Here is a 17,229-nt window from a genome sequence, read left to right as displayed (position 1 = left end):
AGTATCACCCTGGTGACAGTCATCATTGTCATGAATACAGCTCTCCAAATCATAAGTCTTTCTTGTTTACTTTGAAGGGCAAAAGGGAAGAAAATGTTGGGTTAGGACGAAAAGAGTGTTGGGAGTTTTTTTTAATATTTTTTTTTTTTTTTTAGAAAATGCAGGTATGTTTTAAAGAATCTAGTTGGAGCACAGAATTGGAAATAGCATTTGAAAATGCTGATAGTAAACATGCTGCAATGATGCTGCCCAAAATAATTCAGCTAACAAAAACACGTTTTTAACCCAAACCTGTAATTTTCTGCAGACACAGTGTTGCCCAAGAATTTTTCTTTGGTGCAACTGGAGATCCAAATTCTACAGATACCTAAAAGTAAATTACTTTCCTAGGCTGAATGGAGAGAAGAAGTGAAGAAACATTTTGAGAAAATTAAAAGTGAAGGAACTTGTATCCACCGGCTAGATGAAGAATTGATTCGTCGTCGAAGAGAAGAACTGAGGTCTGTTGATGGTCTTTTATGTCCACTGCTCACTTTTTCCATCCAGCCTTCTCTTATCCAGCGAAATGACCCCAGCTCCCTCAGCTTCTCTTCACAGGGCATGTGCTCCAGCCCCTGACTGTTCTCATGCTCCTCTTGTACTGAGGACTCCAAAACAGGACTCGGTATTCCTGGTGGCTTAAATTGCTGCAGCCTAAATGCCTTGTGAGTCCAGAAACTGAAGTTCCCACAGGCCTGCCCTAGGCCCTTGAGTGTTGCTTGGCTGATGAAAAGCTAGAGAGAGAGAAACAGTGGAAAGCATCCCTGCTCTTGGACAGTCTGAACAGTTTGCTCTAGGCAAGACAGGCAAAGGCTTGTGTGTTTGCCAGGGAATATTCCTGCCTGAGTTTTGATGTTTGCGATAACAGCACTGCAGCAGGTACATCCACCTCAGTGGAAAATGCATCTTGCAGCTTGCTGTGAGCTTTCCCTGCCCTGATAACTTTCTTTGAATTAGTTATTTCCAGAGGAGTGAACACACTCCAATTTATCAGCCCACTGAAATTAATTTTGAATATTAGACCAACTTAAAAATGAAAGATGAATGTTTATTTAAGAAAGTGTTTTCTGCTGTGTAACAAATTTGCAAATATATTTATGACAGAGAAACATAAAATACCAAATAGCAGTTCTGTGTCAAAGCTGCAAAACGAAAGGAAACCTTGTTCAGGCAGTTTGACGCAGTTGTTGATCAGTGTTCCCTAGCCCTAGGGAGCTTTTGATGGTCTCATCTTTCAGCTGTGGTTCAAGATGTCTTCTGCAACTTTACTGTAGCTGTAGGGGCATATTGCTTTTTATGAAATACAAATGACTTCTTTCCCTGCTTCTTTAGAAGCTAACTTATCCCCTTTTCTTTGCAAACAGGATGATCGGGGCTTGGCTAACGGGCTTGTGGGTGCGTGTGAGGCATTTGCAGCTTCTTTAGTGAGAAGCTTTGCCATCTTTTGAGACTGTTCAACGCTTTCAAAAGCATGTCATGATTCATTGCTGTATCAGGCTCTTAACCATCATTCACTGTTAACTCTGTCTGGGCTTCTGTGCAATGCAGCTGACAAATTTGAATTTTGGAAGGCTCTTTCCTAAAGCACCCGTACTTTTCCTTATTCTTCTCTCTTGATCCGCAGATATCAGACTGTGGAATAATGACTTTTCTGTTTTTCAGGCATGCATTGGATATCCGCGAACACTATGAGAGGAAGCTGGAGCGAGCCAACAACTTATACATGGAGCTCAGTGCTATTATGCTGCAGCTGGAGGTCCGTGAGAAGGAGCTCATAAAGTATGTATCTCTGGGCATAATGGCATGCTGTGCACGTGGCAATATGCATACAGGAGAGACAAAACAGCACTTAATTTCTAAACAGCATAGTGTTACTTGTAGATTTAGTGTCCTCTGAAAAACTTACAGGGTAAAGAAAGTGCTGGCAAGCAGAGACAGGACCCTTAAGAGTAGATTGCTGCAGATTGTTTAGTGTATATTTCTTTACCCAGTGTTTACTGACTGGGAGAAAGGCACCTTTCCCATTTGGTGTTGGCATATCCTTTGGCACCTTTGTAAAGAGAAAAGCAGTGCTGTTTCTGGACTGGGTGCCAGGGCCCTCTTCCAACTGCCTGATCTCTGCAGACAATTTAGAAAATCGCTATGTCCTTTTGCAGAACAGCATGTTGTGTTGCACCCAGCCATAGCTGAGAAACAGGCACGCAGTGTGCTCAGAGCGGAGCTGTGTTTCTGTCCAGCAGGAGCTGCAGTTGGATAAAGAGAGAACTGATCTGGCTTTTTGTTTGTTTGTTTTTTTGTTGTTTTTTTTTTCTTTCCCAACATTTCAGGAGGGAACAAGCAGTGGAAAAAAAATATCCTGGGACTTACAAACGCCACCCAGTTAGACCCATAATCCACCCCAATACAGTGGAGAAGCTGATGAAGAGGAAAGGGGTCTCCCATAAACCAGGCAGCCAGACTAAACGGTAAGAAGTAACAACGTCGTTCTGTGCCAGGAACCAGCGGTAGATCCTCGCTGAGATGAGCAGGCAGCTTGCGTCCCTGTTAGCCCGACAAAATGCAGGACAGGCCAAAGGGGTGCTTGGTGTTGGGCCTGGTCTGACCCTCAGAACCATGATTGTTTAATTCTGAAGATAAAAGAGATGAATCCTGCCATCCCTTCTACCTGGGCAGCTCTCTTGGAACTGTTTGGTCCATATGAGTTTTTCCATAGATGATGGTGCTTTGACAAGGAGGTGTCTAATGTGTTTTCTCGAACTCCTGACTGACCAAGCAGAGAGCAGTTAGGTCATCCTTGACTTGAATGGAATAAGCAGGGTGAGGGATTATGGAAATCAGCCAGTCCTCAGGGAGGATGGATTCACTGTTGAGGAATTAAATTGGGGTTTGAGATTTGGGAATTCGTGCTGTCCTTTCAGCTAGTTCTCTTCTGTGTGACTTTCAGAAAGTGAGATACTTTTTTTCAGAGGAGGTGTCTATTTTATTTTTCCCTTTTCTGGGATTTCTGGGAGTTAAGAGAGTCTTGATTAACAATGAATAATCACTTCTGAATTAATATCCACATATGCCTCTGAAATGAGCAGGCTGATAAGCGTCAGCAGATTGGGACCCAATTGCGCTGAGCATTGTATATGCACATAGTAAGAGACATGCCCGACACCAAGGTCTTAGGAGGGAGCTATTTTGGGAGCAGAACATCAAAATAAGAGCGGAAAAAGGACAGTATGTGACAGATATTGGAAAAAGCAGCAAGAAAGGAGTGTAGAGCATGATGGGCTAAACGGAAAGGACGTTGAGTAGAGACAATCAAAGGAAACTAAATGCAGACGTTAAACAGCTGAAGGGGAGAAAAGCCGGTAGATTTTAGAAAGCAGAGTGTGCTTGTGGCTACAGCTGGCTCTTCATCCTGGCTCCGAGCCGATGTAATTTCTTAGTTTGTGGTTTAATGCATAACTTCTGCTGACTGTCCCTCAGGCCAGATCTACTGAAGTCAGAGGGCATACCCAGCGCGGAAGCAGCATCCAATGGCTCACCAGTCTCAGGAAGTCCCAAAATGTCAACACTGAGTGGCAAAAGCCGCTACCGCAGTAAGCCACGTCACCGCCGAGGGAACAGCAAAGGCAGCTACAATGATTTTGCAGGGATCTTGAAAAACCAGCCAGTGCAAGATGATGCACCTCCACCTCATAATCATTCTCATCACCCCGGCCTCCCGCAGCAACCTGGCCACAGCCATCCCCATGGCCATCACTCACGGCTTCATGCCCACGGACAAGATATTGCCAACTGCGCAAACAACTTAAGGTACTTTGGCCCTGCAGCAGCGCTGCGGAGCCCTCTCAGTAACCACGCGCAAAGGCGGATGTCTGGGTCCAGCCCCGACCTCATCTCCGCTGCCATGGAAGCAGATTGCCGAAGGAATCTGGAGAGCAAAGAAAGCAAAGCTGATCATTGGGAGTGTTGCAAAACAGATCCGTATGATTCCTGTCTTCAGTGCAGGGACGAGGACAGTGGTCAGGTACAGATGTCATCTGTTGAAACAGGGATGAGCCATTCTCAATCACCAACATCTGCTTCCCTATACGAAAACGCGCAGTTCATTGAGAAGATGGAGGAGGAGGGTTTCAGCAGCTCTAAGTCAACGTCCGCCTTAGGCACTCCCCAGCACATGGCTTCCTCAGTGCTACCTTGCAAAGCAAGACCCCTTCAAAAGGTAAGGACAAAGCATAGTGATTTGAATAAAAAAACCCGCAAAGCTTGCTGCTCTTTCCCCTCTCCAGCAAAAGGTGTGTAGCATAGGCTAGTGTCTGGATACGGGATAGTGGCAAAACCATGTTTCCCACGCACGTAGCAGTGGAGTTACACGTACAGCTTTATCTCGAAGAAATCATGCCTCTTTGAACTTTGCTTTGTGATCTGGACATACTTTTAAAGTCAATTTTACTGAAAAGTACCGTAGGCATATTGGAGCATACTGCCAATAATGAGGGTTGTCAGGTGTGGTTCTGATAGGGCCCGGTTCTGCTGCTTGCAATTTAGCCACTTTTTGTTTGAGCTGAAACTGAATTTTTGTTCTTGAAACAGTCTCAAAATGTTTTCAGGCCTTTCTCTAAACAAAGGAAGGGGTTTTGGTTTGGCATGTTTTTGGTGATGTTAAATATGAATAAAGTTTCATTGAGAATCTGTAGCTCTGCTGTGCCCTGGAACAGAAATTCAACATTTGCCATGGTCTCGGGGACATGCCTTTTGTTGCACCTGCCAGGAACTGTCGCCCTTGACTGCAAGTCATAATTCTTATGTATTTTGTGAGGATTTTGCAAGGGTCAAAAAGGTGTTTCAGCACAGTTGTATGGAAGCAGTTCCTGTTCGTTCTTCCTGCTTCTGTCCAGGTGGTGAGAGAAGTAGGAACCAGTCTGAGTAGAGTTCAAAGAGCAGGAAAACTGGGCCTGGGTGGAAAAGTGGAGGAAAAGAGGATAAGTACCAGACAAAGAGTGTGATTTTGGCCCAGAATGGAGGGAGGAGGACCTCGTATTACAAGGGGATGGGGTCAGATAGAGGCTGAACCAGGGGGTGGCAGGTTGGATAGCGTAGAAGGATGTGTAAAAACCAAGAGCACGGGGGGTGGATTTGGATGGGAAAAGGAAAACAGAAGGCTCTGTGCTCACTGAAATAGAGAATGGAACTAAACTCAAGTTTTCCTAGTTGGTGAAACCCACCAGCGAAGGCTGTGCCATCCCCATCCTGCTCTGTGATGGGCTTGTGTAGAAGAGGGTTGAAGTCATAAAGCTGAGTGCCAGGTCAGCTCAATATGGATTTCAGTATGACACTAATTACTTGATTTGCTTCTGTAAAAATCCGGAACTTTATGTACTCAGTGCCTGCTAAATTACTCCAGTGTATTTCAAAGTCAGTTACTCCAAATTCAGAAATGGCAGCATTAAGACTGCCTGAAATAATCTCCTGGTAAGAAGATGTTTGAGTCAGTGCAGGTTATTTTTCTTGTCTAGATTGTTGCAGCCCATTGACACAGTGACTTTGTCCTGGAGGACCAAGGGGCAGCCATGTCATTGCATGTTTGTTCTTTCACAAGCGTGATACGATTCTTGCCCTTGTTTTCTGCCAGAGCGGTGATGACTCTTCAGAAGAGGAAGAGGGCGAAGTAGACAGTGAAGTGGAGTTTCCTCGTAGACAAAGGTAAAAGGTGAATTCACTCTAATCTCTTTGGTGGGATAAAATGCAGGAGGAGAACTGTCTTAGCAGCTGCACACAAGCATTGCCACCGTGGAAGGTGACAGCAAAAGAACAGAATCACGTTCAGTGCATCCCGTCCACCCTCGGCTGATCCCTCCTGTTCACTCACTGTTTTCAGCCTGTTCTGAGATGTTCTCTCTAGTATAGCTTTTCCGCTGCAGGCTGTTTGTAGCACAGCTTGATCACGTTATTCAGCCTACAAAAATAAGCTACTGCACCACCAGAATCAGACTTACTGGGTGTTGGGACCCTTTGTGGACCCTTTCAAATGCTGTTTATTAACTGTTGCTGCAGTGGGGCAGACTCCAGCACCTTTGTAAGTTGAATTCAAATAGGATTGAAGAGCTAGGTGACAACATGGCAGATCAAATGTGATGGTCTTGCCGGTGAAATAAGACTTGAGGGGGCATTCCTACCTAAGCCTGTGTAATAGCTTTACAGTCTTGTGCTTAGGAAAGACGACATGGAGTTGGTGCCGTACCTTTATGAAAGCAGCTGCTTAAAGTGCAGAAGTGATCCTGTGGGCAAGTAGGTTAAAGGTCGTTAGGAGAGGAGCAAAGAAGAAAATAAAAGCTTGTCTGCTGTTGTATAAATTGATGGCACACCTGCAGCTTGAATCCTAAATGCCACCTTCATTGCCCGAGCTCAATGACCATGGTAAATTTTGAAAAGGTACTGAGATGTGTGACAAGAATGCTTAGAGATGGTTTCCATAGAAGAAGAGATTAAATCCATGAGAAATGAGCAGGAGAGGCGATCCTAGAGGTGCATGAAATTACAATGTATGTGGAGAAAACAGAGAAGGAATGATTCCTCACATTCATGTTAGGGACACTTAGTGAAGCAAACAGGGTTTAAAATGAGCACAAGGAAGCGCTTTTTCCATCCAAAACATTTTCAGATAAGGAGCTCATTGTCAAGGTATACTGTGGAAATCAAAACATAAACAAGTCATAGGTGTTAGATTTATGGAGTGTAGATCCATCAGTGGCTGTTAGCAGTCTGTCATCCAGGTCTGATCTGCAGTTCAGGAGTCTGATTTGCTGAACGGTACAAACCGGGAAGCTATGCCAGGAGAAAGCAGGCTCTGTCTGCACACCCTGTTCTCGTACTTTTCCCAGATTATTTCTTCCAGCCTACGGTTGGAGACAGAACGCTGGACCATATGAGTTTTCTGACTCATATGGGTCTTGTGCGATTGTTGCTTCTACTGTGATTTACTAACTTGGAAGACAAATTTCCTCTCCTGAATTCATTGTGATGACCTGTTGTGGGTCTCCTGGCATGTTCTGTCAACTGATACTTTGTACCATTACTGTTGAATCCTGGCATGGTAACTCCGAGCTTATTTTTTGAGCGCACATACCTAAATTCTGGTCTGGCTGTTTGGATCACTGCCAGGTGATGCCGGTTTTCCCAGCTGAATTAGCTCGAACCCTACAGTACAACCTTTCTTTTAGAAAAAGAACTGTTAAACAAAATATCCTCTAGGGCAGATCAGCTAATACCAGAATGTAGCAGAGAAGACCATATAAGAACGGATGAATTTAAAGATGCAGATCTTGAAATAAATCATTCAAAAGGTAGTAGATTTCCATAGCTCCAAGATGTGAAAGGCAGCCCAACATTTTGCAGAGCTCTTGCTGCCAGCCTTGCAGATGAGTTATGACTCAGCTGGAGATGTGTTCTTAGGGTGGGAAGAGGCTCTTGCTCTCGGAGAGTTGATGTAAAGCCTTTTCCAGGAATAGAACCTGTTTTGCTCAAAGACATTTTTGGAAGGGTCAAGCCTGTAGCCCAGTGTGGAGAAGCAACCAGGGAGTATTGTGTGCACTGTGCCAGGGTGGTACCGGCTAGGGAGAACAGTACTGAGTGGCCTGGGCTGCCTGTCACAGGGAGCAAGCCCTGTTCCTCTTGTGCTGAAGATGCCAGTTAAAAGTACAGATGCAAAAATCTGCTCTGCATTGCGTGCTCAGGAAGCAAGATGAGGTTTGCCAGGGGAACCTGTGTAAACTTGTAGCAGCCACTCTGCATTCACTACACTACTAAGGTGGCGAGGGTTTGGATTGTGATACATGTCTCAAAAGCAAGCGGCCTGGTTTGTACCCCTGCTGCATGCCAGAAGCAGTTCCTTGTGTTCAGACTGTAGCCTTGTGCTGGTGCACAGCTCGTTCTTACTCTGTGCTGTGAGAAGGTGCGTGAAAACCTGTCCACTGAGAAGCTGTCGCTTTTCTAGCTGGCAGTGGACTCATGGGAACGGGCTCACCCAGGGCAGAGTGGGCACCAGGAGCGGGGTCTGGTTAGGCCAGGTATAGCAGAGTGGCTGGACGCAGCACCCAGGGAAGTTCTTTGCAATCAGAGGCACTGTGATACAAACTGAACGCTGAACCACTCTCCTGTCTGCAGACCTCACCGCTGCATTAGCAGCTGCCAGTCCTACTCAACCTTCAGCTCAGAGAACTTCTCTGTGTCAGACGGAGAGGAGGGGAACACAAGCGATCATTCGAACAGCCCGGATGAGCTGGCTACCAAGCTGGAAGATGAGCTGGCTGAGAAGCTGGAGGACATGTTGTCCCAGACTCCAGAGATCCCCATTGAAATCTCCACCCAGTCTGATGGGCTTTCAGACAAAGAGTGTGCTGTGCGGAGAGTCAAGACTCAGATGTCTCTGGGCAAACTTTGTGCAGATGAACACAGCTGTGAGGTGAGTTGTACGTTCACTTATCCCTCTTCCTTCTATTGAGTAAAAAAATAAGTAATAAAATGTTATGAAAAGGAATCCAAAGGCCAGAAAGTTGGCTGACTGCCTAGGAAATGCTGTGGCAGATGTACTAAAACAAAGTAACAGCTGAAATACCCAGTCTTTCTCATACTTGACCAGAGGAATAGATGGGGAAAAGCAGCACAAACAAAACGGAATGTAATTTGCCAGTCAAGATGAGTGAGATATTGGGAGGCCATCAGATTTGCAGTTGCGTTAAGTGGGGTAAAAAACAGCACATGAGGTAGATAATGAAATAGAATGGATATAAACTGTCTGCCTCAAACTTATCCGTTGGCAGTCTTGCTGATGAAGCTCGGATGATTTTCTTCTTTTTATTGTCTTTCAATTGTTCGGGAGGGGTAGGACGGAGCCTGCTGCCCCATTTTATCGTAACTCTGTGTTTGGTAGCGCTCTGACCAGCTATTTTTCTGCTGTCCCCTGTTTGAGGAGAGACAAGTGACCTTTGGTAGGGCGATTGTGTGCTGTTGCTATCTCCTGTGCGCTGCCAATCTCTCCTTCTCTGCTGGTGGTGACCTTTGCCTGTCTGCTGAGACAGATTGGGATGGTGTGGTTGATCTGCAGTACAAGAATGTTGCTCAGGTCTCCTCCTTTCCTTTTGTTTTGCAGAACCCAGCACAGTTTGGAGAATCAGACTGTGACTCTTCTGAAGGGGAGTGTTCTGATGCCACGGTCAGGACCAATAAGCCCTGCAGCTCTGCTACTTGGTAATACATATCTCCCCCAAAGCTTCCTGATACTGGCATTTTGATTTCCCTGAGATTCCACTTCATTCCCCTCATCACACTTTACAGGAAGAGAAGATGCTTCTCCTTCCCACCCCAGGAGTGATTTGCAATAACCCGAATCTCTGGAAAATGTCCAAATGAAATTAATTCTCTTTGAGCATTTCAATCAAGAATGGCAGGGATGTATTTTATTGAATAATCTAGTTACTGTAACATGGATATTTATTTTTTTGACATTTTAACACTTTTTACTGTAAAGAGTGGATTGTATTTATAGACACACAGACTTGTTGCAAAAAAAAAAAAACAAAAAAAAAAAACAAACCACGTTCAGAAAGCAAGCACATTACAGAGAAACATCCTGGGAGTCCTGCCTGGACAGCTTTGTGTACAAATGCAGGGGGATTCTCTTGCTGCTTTCACAGGGGACCAGGCCTCGTGGCCCTGAAGATTGGAGAACAGATCAAGAAAACTAAACCACTCAGTCTTATCAAATGAGGAAGCATAAAAAGACCTTACTATAGGGTAACCTGTGAACAAAGCATATTCAGTATAACCAGCTGGGTCATTTTTAATCAGAAGGTGGACATGTTCCTGGAGAAAATTGGTACTGAGGTGCTAGCATCCAGGGTCTTCTGAGTCGATACATCCCCAGGAATGTAATAGTGGGTTATATTTGAAGGATTTTTAGTTTCTTTTTTAATCAGCATTTTGTTGTGAGATCCTGCAAATGTATTCTAACCTCGTCCTCTCGAGAATTGGTATAAGAGCACTTCTTAACATCATCCTTGCTTCACTCTGGCAGTGTCGATCTCCAGTTGAGCAGGGAAACCTCTTTCAGATGCAGTGTGCCATTTCCCAGTTTACTTCCTCCTCTTACCTCCTGCCTGTTTCAGTCAGTCAAAGAAACCAATCAAATCAGTGTTGGAAAAGCAAGAACTTGCAAACCGTGGAAAGCACATTCTGCAGAGCCTGAGCACTCTTCTGGGGAGGAAACTGGAGATGCCTGTACTGGACTCGGAGAAGCAGTCTCTCACCTACAACAGCGTCGATAACCAGCAGAGAGCTGTGTGTTGAGGGGGAAGACTGGGAATCACTGGCCTAGATAAGAGCATTAGCCCTGCTCCGTCTCCTTATTCACTGTACATTCTTGAAAGCATTAACAGCTGCCTGCCCTTCATGTCAGGCTTTGTGCAAAACAGGTTGCACAGGGAATCCTGATGGTAGCTGTGTCTTGGGTGTACCATGAGGCCTCTGTTTCTCCTTCAGGCTGAAACGCTGCAGGTGAAAGTGAGGATAGAACTGGTATGTGGCAGGCCGAGGCATTGGCAGATGAGAAAAATTTGTTTTCTGATAGAACTCATAGTGCCTTCCCTTCAAACACTACTCTTCTAAGTCAATATTTAAAGAGAACAAAATGATAGAGCACGGTTCCCCCCCTACCTTAGTTGATGTCCCCCTGCAAGAGCTTTCACTCTGCCCTTCCTGGCGTGCCGGCTGGCGCGGCTGCACCACGCGTGTGGCACACGGCCGCGCTGCTGGGTGCTGCTCTGCAGACTGGCACACCAGCCTGAGATGAATGGCAGGAATGGACCATGGACAGGTACTTCTGTTGCTTTGTTTGTTTACATTTTATGTTAAAATATTGGTTTGAATTTAACTGTGGTAATTTATAGCCTCACGGCAAAATGAAGGAAAATGTCTTACTTATACAGAGAGCAGTATTGTATGAGTTAAATTATCCCATATTTTTAAATTTTTGTAGCTGGACTACACACAGATCTTAAGTTATGATGTTATTTTATTATTTATTATCATTTCTGTAGATCAGAAGGTTGGCTTCACCGCTAGCACAATTGTAATCTGTTCGTGTGATGTTACCTTCTCCCTGATCGCTGGGGGGGATGGGAGCAGAGCTGGTCTCAGCAGCTGTCAGTAGTTGCTGCCTGTCGTGATTTCCAAGGATGCTGTTATACTGGGGCAGAGAACCTGTCCGGGCCGGGCTGAGAGGGATGGATGCCGTCAGCCCCATGATATTCCCTGTGGTTGAAGCTGCCATTTGCTCATGTTGCCAGTAGAGCTGGCAGCCCCTGAGCTGGTGGGGAACGGTGATCAGGGAGCGAGTGGCCTTTGAATTGATCACAAAGCGAATAACCATCACAAGATCCCCTGGCAAGAGCATCCAAAAGGACAAGCAGAAAGGAGGGCAATTGCTCTGGGCAGCGGGTGCAAAATCGGGGTGGCCAGCAGCGGTTCCACTGCCCGGTGGATCACCCGTCAGGACCAAGCAGGCTGCTGGAGAGGGAGCGAGTGGCTCGTGGAGGCAGAATGCCGTGGGAAGCGAAGCTCTTGCCTGGCTTGTTTGTTGTTTCCTCTCTTCCCACCCCTCACTTCTCCCAAATGTTCTCTGTCTCTCAGCCAGCCAGGAGGAGGTGGCAGGCCAGCGATGGCTTTGCTGTCGTGGCGTGAGGAATATTTTGGTGTTGAAGAGGTGGGTGTGGATGATTACTCAGGAGGCTGGGGTGCAGGAATTTAGTGGTGGAGAACTGTGTGCGCATAATATACGCACACAAAGAGACAGACTGAACTATTGCATGAAGAGAGGTTGAGATCTACCATCAGATGTCCCCCACAGGAGAGGATGCCAGGCCTTATGCCCTGGGAGAGGCTCTGCTGCTCAGGTGTGGCAGGCTTCCCGGGCTCCGACAGGCAGGGCTGCTCGGTGCCGGTGGGCAGCACGGTGCCGGCCCAGGGCCCCGCGGTGTGCTAGGGCAGCCCTGCAGCCACCGGCCCCGAGCAGAGCTGCCCCGGCACAGGCCTGTCGGTGCCTCCAGGCAGGAGATTCAGGCTGCCATGGTTTAGTCCCTAACAAAAAGATCCCGGAGGGGGGGGTTGGTAGCTGTGGTCTCTGCTTAGAGCTCATCCACCAGGTGATGAAGTTCCTCTGGGCTTGGAGAGAAGCATAGAAGCTTTGATGTGTGGGATTTTGGGACCCTTCTGGGCCAGCTGTCCCGGGTGTGTGCCGATCCCTCCCCGTCCTTGCTCGGGGACACGCTGGCCCATTCTGTGGCCTGGAAAAGCAGAGTGGAACCCTTTGGGTTGTCTTGCTGCCACACTGAGCTCTAGTTTCTTTACATGCCCAGGTCACCACGCTGTTACGGTCCGGTGTCACTCCTCCTAACCGCTGCCTACTACGCAGCGTCCCTCTGGGGCTGCCACTAGGGCAGGCCCCTTGCCTAAACGCATATCCCTGTACCTGCTGTACCTGCGGAGATGTAACCCCAGCCTGCCCCACAGACACCTCGTGCCCTCGGCTGTGTGCGGGCAGGGGCGGCTCAGCAGCCCCCCGCCTTCCTGGGACAGTTGTGGCCGGTTCTGCGGGGGGCTCTTGGGTGTTTTGCTTAGTGAAACCTGCCCTGAATAGCAGACAGACGTGATGCTTCACGGGCGCCCGCTGCAGTTCCTTGCACTTTCTCTTCTAGCAGGGTGTGGGGCTGAGAGGCATGCATTGACCTGCTTCCTTCTCGCAGTAACACCGCGTTTGCGGGACAGAAGTAAACCGTGGGTTCGTTCCCTTTTCAGCATCCCGACTACCCTGATCCAGTTCTCATGGCTGCTGACAGCTCCTGAACACTAGCCTAGATTTTTCTCCCAGAGCTGAATGTTGCCTTCCCCACTGTCGTGTTAAGTAACCATTTCATCTTGGCCCTGTCCAGTAGTGTTCATCTCTCTCCTCCCTGCTCTGCGGATTCCTGATACAAACTTGATGATTTTTTTTTTTTTTTGTATTGAACAGTGTACAGTGATGGAAACAAGAATGACTATCAAAGCAAACAATGCATGGAATAAAAAGCCAGTGTACTTCAAAGCTTCTCAGGCTGGTCTGGTGATCTGGGAATGGTTTCTCATGTACTTTGGGATAATGTCACAAAGCCTTTTAGTAACTGACACCATGTTAGTGAGCAGCTTGTTGTTACCTGTTTCTGAACACAACTGAACTGGAACTACTGGGAGCTCCAAGTAGCGGGGCAGAGGCTTGGTCGGACACACGTAGCCTACCAGGCACCCCAGGTGTCCCCAAGTGCTGGCTTTTGCTCTTGTCAAATGAGTGATTTTGGCAATGTGAGCTGGGGGATTGAACCTGTCACCATGGCTTCTCCCCCCGGGCTCCTTGCTGTCCCACTCAGTTCCAACCCTGCCGAGGGGGAAGGTGCTTAAACGGATGCAGCATTCACTGTCAGCTTCCCAAGTGCTCCGGGGTCTCCCACCTGCCCCATCCATGCCAGAAAGCTTACTTTACCATCTAAGTGGAGGGCAAGCTCGTGGGGAACAGAGCAAGGAGGTGCAAATACCAAAAACTGAGGAGCACTATATCATCCCTGGGGGCTACTGTTCCCCAGCAACTGGGACAGAGCCTACCTGCTTATTTTGAAACCTATATATGAGCAAATGTGTAGGGTTCAAGGTGCTTGTCAAGGACAAATCACTGCCAGCCAGGCACATCCATTCCTCCCCCTCCTGCCTTTAGTCTTTGTGGGGAGTAGTAGCCACTGCTTCTGAGGTCTGTCAGTCTTGTGTGTTCTGACATGTGAATGATACATAGGCAGCTCATAGCTGGCCCCAAATCCTGAATGGTTTTGCTGCGGGGTGTGCTTACTTAACATCAGAGGAAGTCTTCTATAATTGCGCGGGCTCTGCTACAGACACGGCAGGGACCCTGAAACATCATTTTTTCTCAACTTAGGTGCAGTAGTACAGGTACCAACAGCACAGAAGGGCATGGTTTGTCAGGCCAAAAATGCTAAATGAGTGTGGGTCTGGAGAGGGAGTAGGGCCTGCCCTAGAGCTAGGAAATGCTGCTGCTAGAGTGGTGGTGAAAAATAACTGTTGTTGCAGCTCAATACAGCCCACTGTGCTGTGAACTTCTAGGTGCCAAGGGATGAGGCTGGGTAGAAAACTAGCCTGGCTCAGCCTTGGAGCAGGCAGCAGCTGCCTGCTGCCACATCAGTCACACCATCGAGACTAGCAGGAATCACAAAGCTAGACTCACAGGAGCTCAAGGGAAGCCTGTGACTTGGGTGGGTAGCGTGACCAGTGCTTGGCCCCCATGTTGAAGAGCTGGAAAGGCACTAAGGGGTTCTTAGATTTGCCCTCCTCACAGGATGCTAGTATTCCTCAGGTTTTTTTCCCTTGCTGATACAGTTGCAGTGGGCTGGCAACACCCTCAGGCACACCTGGAGACACAGGCTGCGTCTCCAGATTTTTTTAAAACAAACCAGGCAAATTAACCAAAGCGTTCACAAAACCCGTGTATAGCGCTCTCCGTGCAGAACATGCACAGTTAAACATCCATTAAAAATAAGAACCTTACACCTCCTCTTAGATGAGAAGAACAATTAAAAACTGCAATTGTCCTTGGTCCACAGTGGCACAGAGCATGCAGAACATAACCCACAGGAACAGAGACCTGCAGCTTTTGTGAGGCAATCCCCCAACATCTGGGGCACCTGAGCCATCACAAGCTCTTTTTGCCATTGAGTAACTCTGCATGCTTGTCTTCATCCAGCTTCAAGTGCTTCTTGCTGTATTTCTTGATGAGGGTCCCAGGTATCAATGCTGCCACAGCCATTGCAAGCAGTTTGAGCAGCGTGTCCCAGGAGAAAATGGCATCTAAAGAGGTGATTTGTGACAGAATGGCTCCTGTCTGCACACAGATGAAATTATATGGTGTAAGACCTGAAAAAATCAGAGCAGAAAAAAGTCTGTTAGTGTTCCCCCCTGCAACATTAGCTCAAATATGCTCCCGCCCAAGGCCAGACACAGGGATCTGTGTTCATAATGGAAAGAATGGGGTGCGATTCAAAACTTTACTGCATTGGTGATGCGCGCATATTTGCAAAATGCTCTGAGATGACTGAGTATAAGGGCAGCATGGAGGCAAACAGTTAAATGTGGCAGTCACAGCTATAAGCCTTGCACTCTGCCTTCCCCAGCTCAGCATACTGCTCAAGGCTCTGTGACCAGGAGAGAAGCAACGTCACGCTGCACCCTCAGACAGTCTCCCCAGGCCTTACCGATGAGAACAGAGAAGAAGAACTGGGACACAGGAATGTTTAAAATGGGAGCTGAGAGATTCAGAAACCAGTTTGGTGTCATGGGGAACAGCCTCAGGAACAACAAGAAGAAAAATAAGCAGCTCCTGTTCTCTTCTACCTGCCAAGAGAAACATTTCAAATTCTTTCTGCTCTTCAGACAGCAGTAAGATCTGAACGGTCATGACACTAAAGTGAATGTAAGTTTTCTTCTAACATGCTGTAACATCAGTCCAGAACTGATGAAAAGCAGCAGCCTTAGGTACATATGGGAGCCTAATGGTGAGGCAGCCCCTTCCATGCCAGTGGTGAAAATGGAATCCGACCTGGATGAGAGATGGGGAAGGCGATAGCACAGCCACCTCCAGCTGTACAACGCTGCACAGGATGGGCGGAGGCAGCTCTGGAGCACAGGGGCTTCCCCATCAATCCGTTATCTTACTTCTGATTTCCCTCGGGATCTGGGATTTTCCACAGGCCCCCTTTGCGAGCAGCCCGCTCCCAGCCCGGGCGGCAGGAGGCCCTTCCCCGCCGGACACATCCCCTGCCCACGCTCGGTTTTCACTAGGCGCATCCCAGGCAGCCGGGGCCGGGCCGGGTGCCGCAGAGCCGGGCCGCTCCTACCTTCCCCTGCAGCAGCGCCACCTTGCCCGGGAAGTAGCGGACGACGAGCTGCTTTCCGAACGCGCCCGACAGCAGGTAGCAGAAGGTCGCTCCCACCGACGTCAGGGCCGAGCACAGCGCCAGCCCGGTCCACGGCCCGAAGAGCGCTCCGGCCAGCACGTTCTGCGGGGCACGGGCCGGTGAGACCCCGGCGCTCCCCAGCCTGGCCGCCCCGGCTCCTCGGGGGCGTCGGGCCGACCCGCCCCCCCCGGCAGGCCCCGGCTCGCCCCGCACGGCCCCGGCCCGGCCCTGCCCCGCAGCAGCGCCCGGTCGGGGCCCGGTGCCGAAGGGCCCCCCCGAGGGGCTCGCACCTCCCCCCCCGCGACCCCCGGCGCGGCCGTACCAGGAGGCTGGAGCCGGGGATGGCGAAGCTCTGCTTGTAGAGGTAGGCGGCGCAGAACAGGGCCAGCGCCGCGCCCCGGTGCTGCCGCTCGTAGTCCCGCAGCGCCTCGGCCAGCTCCCGCAGCTCCTCCAGGTCCGACGGGAACCGCAGCGGCCTGAGGGAGGCGGCGGGGCAGCGGCGGGGGCAGACCCGGAGCGCCGGCCCGCCTCGCCCCCGCCGCCCCCGCACCTACCTGCGCGCCTGCCCCGCGCTCAGCCGCGCCGACAGCAGCCACAGGGCGGCCGTGGCGGCCGCGAAGGTGAGCAGCAGCCCGGCCAGCCGCCGCCACATCCCGCGGAGGGGCCGCCGCTGCCGCCGGCCGCCCGCCCCCGTCCCCGTCCCGCGGCGGGACGCGCATGCGCGGGGAGGTGCTGCGCGATCGGCCCGGCCCCTCGGCCCGGCCCCCGGGGGCTCAGCCCGGCCCCTCAACCCGTCTCGGCACCCGGGGGCGCAGTGCGGCCCCGGAGGGCTCAGTCTGGCCCCGGAGGGCTCAGCGCGGCCCCTCAGCCCGGTCCCGGAGGGCTCAGTGCGGCCCCTCAGCCCGGTCCCTTGAGGGATCAGCGCGGCCCCGGAGGGCTCAGCCCAGCCGCTGAGGGCTCAGCGCGGCCCCTCAGCCCGGTCCCTTGAGGGATCAGCGCGGCCCCGGAGGGCTCAGCCCAGCCGCTGAGGGCTCAGCGCGGCCCCTCGGCCCGGCACCCGGGGGCTCAGCGCGGCCCCTCGGCCCGGCTCGGCACCCGGGGGCGCAGCGCGGCCCCGGAGGGCTCAGTCTGGCCCCGGAGGGCTCAGCGCGGCCCC

General features: G+C 49.8%; 2 protein-coding genes across 9 annotated transcripts in view; one reads left to right on the top strand and one right to left on the bottom strand.

Moving 5' to 3' along the window:
• MAP3K13 (mitogen-activated protein kinase kinase kinase 13) overlaps window positions 1-13,173 on the top strand; it is a 79,972-nt gene extending 66,799 nt beyond the window's left edge. For 7 of the 8 annotated variants that reach the window (XM_037406499.1, XM_037406496.1, XM_037406502.1 and 4 more), the window contains 8 exons: window positions 391-500; window positions 1,702-1,818; window positions 2,367-2,504; window positions 3,514-4,252; window positions 5,663-5,733; window positions 8,194-8,491; window positions 9,179-9,276; window positions 9,364-13,173. In XM_037406499.1, coding sequence (XP_037262396.1) covers window positions 391-500; window positions 1,702-1,818; window positions 2,367-2,504; window positions 3,514-4,252; window positions 5,663-5,733; window positions 8,194-8,491; window positions 9,179-9,276; window positions 9,364-9,400 — 1,608 coding nt within the window. In that variant the 3' untranslated portion in view covers window positions 9,401-13,173. Of the gene's footprint in view, window positions 1-390; window positions 501-1,701; window positions 1,819-2,366; window positions 2,505-3,513; window positions 4,253-5,662; window positions 5,734-8,193; window positions 8,492-9,178 lie in introns of all 8 variants that reach the window. The other variant, XM_037406504.1, reaches the window with a different exon arrangement.
• A 1,419-nt stretch (window positions 13,174-14,592) lies between these two features.
• Window positions 14,593-16,779, bottom strand: TMEM41A (transmembrane protein 41A). Its single transcript, XM_037406505.1, has 5 exons — window positions 16,628-16,779; window positions 16,396-16,549; window positions 16,014-16,175; window positions 15,372-15,510; window positions 14,593-15,033 (listed from the first exon to the last, which is right to left on the bottom strand). The coding sequence occupies exons 1-5, from the start codon at window positions 16,723-16,725 to the stop codon at window positions 14,813-14,815; spliced, it is 774 nt and encodes a 257-aa protein (XP_037262402.1). The 5' UTR covers window positions 16,726-16,779; the 3' UTR covers window positions 14,593-14,812.
• Between the last annotated feature and the right edge of the window lie 450 nt (window positions 16,780-17,229).

The sequence above is a fragment of the Falco rusticolus genome, chromosome 13 (assembly GCF_015220075.1).
Source record: "Falco rusticolus isolate bFalRus1 chromosome 13, bFalRus1.pri, whole genome shotgun sequence".
Classification (NCBI taxonomy): Eukaryota; Metazoa; Chordata; class Aves; order Falconiformes; family Falconidae; genus Falco; species Falco rusticolus.
Note: the sequence above shows the minus strand (reverse complement) of the source record. Positions and strands in the feature narration are given on the sequence as shown.